Genomic DNA, 4,481 nt, shown 5'->3' on the forward strand with positions numbered 1-4,481 from the left:
ATCAATGGATCGTCAAAACTTTCACGAGTTTTCCGAATCTTTCGGTTATATATATATATATATATATATACACATATATTCAAACATTTCCTCCATTTCATATATAAACTCGAAATTCTCGATCCGTATCATCCCCATCATTATTTGGAATAAATTCCGCAGCGTGCATGGGTGGATTTTCACTGGGTTGCGGTATCGGATGGAGCGCGCCATGCGTTGAACTTTTGAAAGAGGTGCACATGTACGACATATCCGCGATCGCCTTGATCGCCGCGATTTTCCCGTTGGGTGCGGCTTGCGGATTGCCAATTGTGCCATTCCTGATCGACAAGATCGGTCGAAAGTGGTTGATGCTCTCTCTGATTCCGGCCTTCATCCTCGGCTGGGTTTTCATCATAATCGGTGTTTCCGTGTTCGCCCTTCTGGTCGTAGGAAGATTTCTCACCGGCGCCTGTGGTGGGATGTTTTGCGTCATAGTGCCCATGTACTCCGCGGAGATTTCAGAGAAACAAATCAGAGGTACGAGAAAATGAATGGCCGAACGAAAAAGATAAGTTCGTACGATTTTTAACGCTTCTCGAGCGATTAATAATAACGTATCTTCTCTCTGTTCAATTTATGGAACGAAAATTATTTATGATTTGAGAGAAATTGCTCGAGAAACGTCCAAGATCGTATCGTTTTGTTCCTCCCTCCCAATTGAAATGCAATTTTGTTATTCGATCAGGTACTTTGGGTATATTCTTCCAATTATTGCTCGTGATCGGAATCCTGTACGCTTACTGCTGCGGATACGCTAGAAACGTCGTTACCACGACAGGTCTTTGTTTAGTTGGTCCAATTCTGTTTGTTATAATGATGATATTCATGCCCGAGAGTCCTATGTTTTACATGGTAAAACGCAACGAGGAGGCTGCCAAAAAATCGATGAGATTCTTCCGAGGACCGGATTACGAAGAAATCGACGATGAGCTCGCTATATTCAAAGTTAGTGTTCTATTTTATTTAATCTTCTCCATCTCTTCCCATCTTGTCCCATCGTAAATCTTATATTATTAGATATTACGAGTTTTCAATTGTTTTCAATTGTCTCTCTTATTATTTTGTTTAACCATAATTCGATTGAATTAATCAAAAGTTTAAACAACAAAGAGATTCTTGAATGCGTGCGTAAATCATTTTTCGAGGACAGCGAATATTCGAATATTTCTTTTTAAATAAGATTCGAAAGAATAGCGAAAGTATTACCCACCGTTAAATTACTGTAAAATATCGAAACGGTATTTTGAGATATCCGCAAAAGTTTCTCGAGCAATCGAATAATTTAATTAACGCCAGGAACAAGTAGAGAAAAGCGCGCTCCAGCAAGTGACATTCGACGCGTTCATGAAGAAAGCTGTGCTGAAGACGTTGGGGATCGCTTATGGGCTGATGTTCGCCCAACAATTCAGCGGTATCAACGCGATCATATTCTACAGCGAGACGATTTTCAAGCTGACCGGCGTCGATCTAGATCCCTTGCTGCAGATGGTGGTGTTCGCGGTGGTCCAGGTGATCGCTTGCGTCATAGCTGCTGCGCTGATCGACCAAGTTAGTTTTCCACAATTGAATCGAGTGAATGCTGCGCTTCTCGACCAATCTCTTTTTCAGATTAATCTCTTATTCGACCTTGGATATATTATTCAAAAATATTAATAATGATAATGCGTTAAGAGTTTTAATTTCGCGCAGCGTACACTCGTCGAAAAACTTTAGTAAAATAAATGGAACTCTGGAAAATTGGTTAATTTTTGTAGGTGGGCAGAAAAGTACTTCTGGTAATATCTTTTGCGGTGATGTGCATCTGCCTGATAGGTCTGGCCGTGTTTTTCATCATAAAAGAAAGCAATCCGCCAGTAGCCGACTCTCTATTTTGGTTACCGCTCTTTTGCGCTTGCTTGTACATCCTGTCCTTCTGCCTGGGTGCCGGTTAGTAGTAACGAAACAAATCGAAACCAACCTTTTTTTCTTCTTTTTTCTCGTTTAACATGTTCGCTCCGGATAACGGTTTCTGAAGTTGGAAAATTCAAAACTAAAAATCAACACGAGTGACGATCAGGTAACTCGAATCGTTACATTCATTTTGGATTCTTTCAAAATGTCTTTTCTTTTTTTCTTTCCTCTCCAGAATATAACTAATTTTAAATAAACACGGTCTTTGATGCATTCAGTTGCCGCAGATAATTGTTTTACTTTACACGTAGAGATGAGATACGGAATTTATCCATGTCTCATCGCTAGTTACGCGATCCAGATCCATTCCGAGCTGAACATGTCTGTCAAATGTTTTTTTTTTTTACACGATGAGATTTATCTCGAACAGTGTCTCGCTGCTAGTGATGATCTCGAAAGAAGAAGAAGAAGAAAAAAAGAATACATATTCATTTCATCGTGTCGCCTCGAGACACGAGTTCTCGCGTTACAAGGATCATCTTTTTAAGGATTTAAAGTGGATCGATTTCGACAATTTCGACATCGATATAATGGTACATTTTTCCGTGGAAATACAGGTCCTATACCGTGGGCCTATATGGGAGAGATCTTTCCTACCAAGTTAAAGGGGACCGCTTCCACTTCCGCAGCATTGTTCAACTGGATATTGGCGTTTATCGTGACCGTGTCGTTCTCGAGCGTGGTCGAGGCTGTCGGGATGGCACCTGTCTTCTTCTTCTTCGCGTTGATCTGCGCTTTGAGCGTGGTTTTCGTGATCTTCCTTTTGGTCGAGACAAAAGGGAAAACTTTCACCGAGATACAGAGGGAGTTCGGTACCTTCGAAATCGAGGAATAAAAAAAAATATATATATATATATATATATTGAATAAAAATATATATCGAATATCTTTGAACGAGATCTCCAAGAGATTTATCGCTTTGTGAGCGAAAATGAAAAAATATATAAAAGGGAAAAAAAAATATATGGATGATATAAAAAATAATCATTGCCATTGTATAATGCCATTGTATAATAACGATGGAAATTTTTGTTTTCTAAAAAAAAGAGAAAAAAAAAAGAAAAAAAAAAAATAAAAATGACGCTATTGCGTGATAAAATTTTTTGTATTTATATTATGAATAGAAAATAAATGTAACTCTATTGAAAGAATTATTTATATCTTTTTCGTATTATAACTGAATAAAATAAAAAGACAAAAACAATTTATTGCAGTTGAGTATTTTCTAGAGAGCTATTTTTTATATATTCGAATCAAGATTTATAAAAGATTATAAAATACACGAAAACGTTTTCAATAAAACAAATTATATCCATCACCGATTGTCATACGCCTCCCCTCTCCGAGAGTTTCTTCAACTTGCGAGAGATTGCGAATTGAAGTTCGTATCATCATTTTTCTTCCAAATCGAAGAAGGGAAAAAATTGTTGCTCGACGAGCACACGAGCACAAGCGATAAGCTAACATTGGAGGCCAAACTCGATGGATGGGCTAAACTTGAACTCGCTCGAGGACCACGTTAGTGCGTGTACATGGAGTATACATCGTGCATCATCGACACGCGCATACCATGCTCTGTTCCAGCCCTCCTCTCCCTCAGCCCTTGCCACGGTTCTCGAGTCAACAATGATGCGCCTGTGGGGGCCATCCTGCGCTCCGCCCATCTAAAATGAAAAATCACCGCGAGATTAGCGTGCGACGAGAGTTATATTTATATATACATATATAAATATATATATGCAACGAGGGAAGGAAGAGGGGAGGGAAGAGTCTGACCCCGTTCGAGCGAAAAAGCCATGAACGCGTTCTTTCATGGACGTTGACCTGACGGGTTAATCGGGGAACATCGACCTATCGGCGATCAATGAGAGCCTGGTAATCGGTTCTCGATACAACACCACCACCTATAAAGCCTTTCTAGCTTCTTTCGAGAGTTGAATGACGCGATACAGGAGGAGGAGATATATAATTTTCACGAGGCTTTGGGCCTTACGATATTCAGCGACGAGGCGCATAGCGTTATTTCTCTTTCTTCTTCGATTGTGCAGCAGTCAATTTATTCGATCATTTCACAAGAAGATATTATTCTATCTTTTCGGAAATAATTTAACATTGAATTGATTCGTCCCATGGGGGAGTAGCAGTGGTGGTGGTTTGGACCAAAATGGTTCTACCGTTTCGGTTTCGGTTTCGGTAAATGGCCGGAACGCTAAGGATGAAATATCTCCTCCCCCCTCCCCGATCCACAATGCATTTGTCATGCAGTTGGCGTCGCTCGGTAGGCGTTCGCTTTCATCGATTATGCATTCGAATTTATATTTATGAAGCGTAGTAGCTTCTCGTATCGGCGTTCTAATAATGGATGCTGCTATAAACCTCTCGTCAGGGTCGGCCGTTCCATGTCGACGTACCAGGAACGCTTGCATTACTCGGTAACGGAGAGAGAGAGGGAGAGGGAGAGGGAGAGGGAGAGGGAGAGGGAGGGAGAG

The 4,481-nt window shown here is 40.4% G+C and overlaps 2 protein-coding genes across 2 annotated transcripts in view; both read left to right on the top strand.

Annotated features, from left to right (window-relative positions):
- LOC102672984 (facilitated trehalose transporter Tret1-like) overlaps positions 1 to 3,040 on the top strand; it is a 4,009-nt gene extending 969 nt beyond the window's left edge. The window contains exons 2-6 of the mRNA XM_031511106.1: positions 163 to 519; positions 728 to 987; positions 1,339 to 1,590; positions 1,797 to 1,968; positions 2,550 to 3,040. Of these exons, the coding sequence (XP_031366966.1) occupies positions 163 to 519; positions 728 to 987; positions 1,339 to 1,590; positions 1,797 to 1,968; positions 2,550 to 2,827 (1,319 nt within the window). The 3' untranslated portion in view covers positions 2,828 to 3,040. The remainder of the gene's footprint in view (positions 1 to 162; positions 520 to 727; positions 988 to 1,338; positions 1,591 to 1,796; positions 1,969 to 2,549) is intronic.
- Positions 1 to 4,481, top strand: part of LOC102672661 (headcase protein) — a 146,868-nt gene that overhangs the window by 80,574 nt on the left and 61,813 nt on the right. The window lies entirely within an intron of this gene.

Source organism: Apis dorsata, unplaced genomic scaffold, assembly GCF_000469605.1.
Source record: "Apis dorsata unplaced genomic scaffold, Apis dorsata 1.3 scaffold_292, whole genome shotgun sequence".
NCBI lineage: Eukaryota > Metazoa > Arthropoda > Insecta > Hymenoptera > Apidae > Apis > Apis dorsata.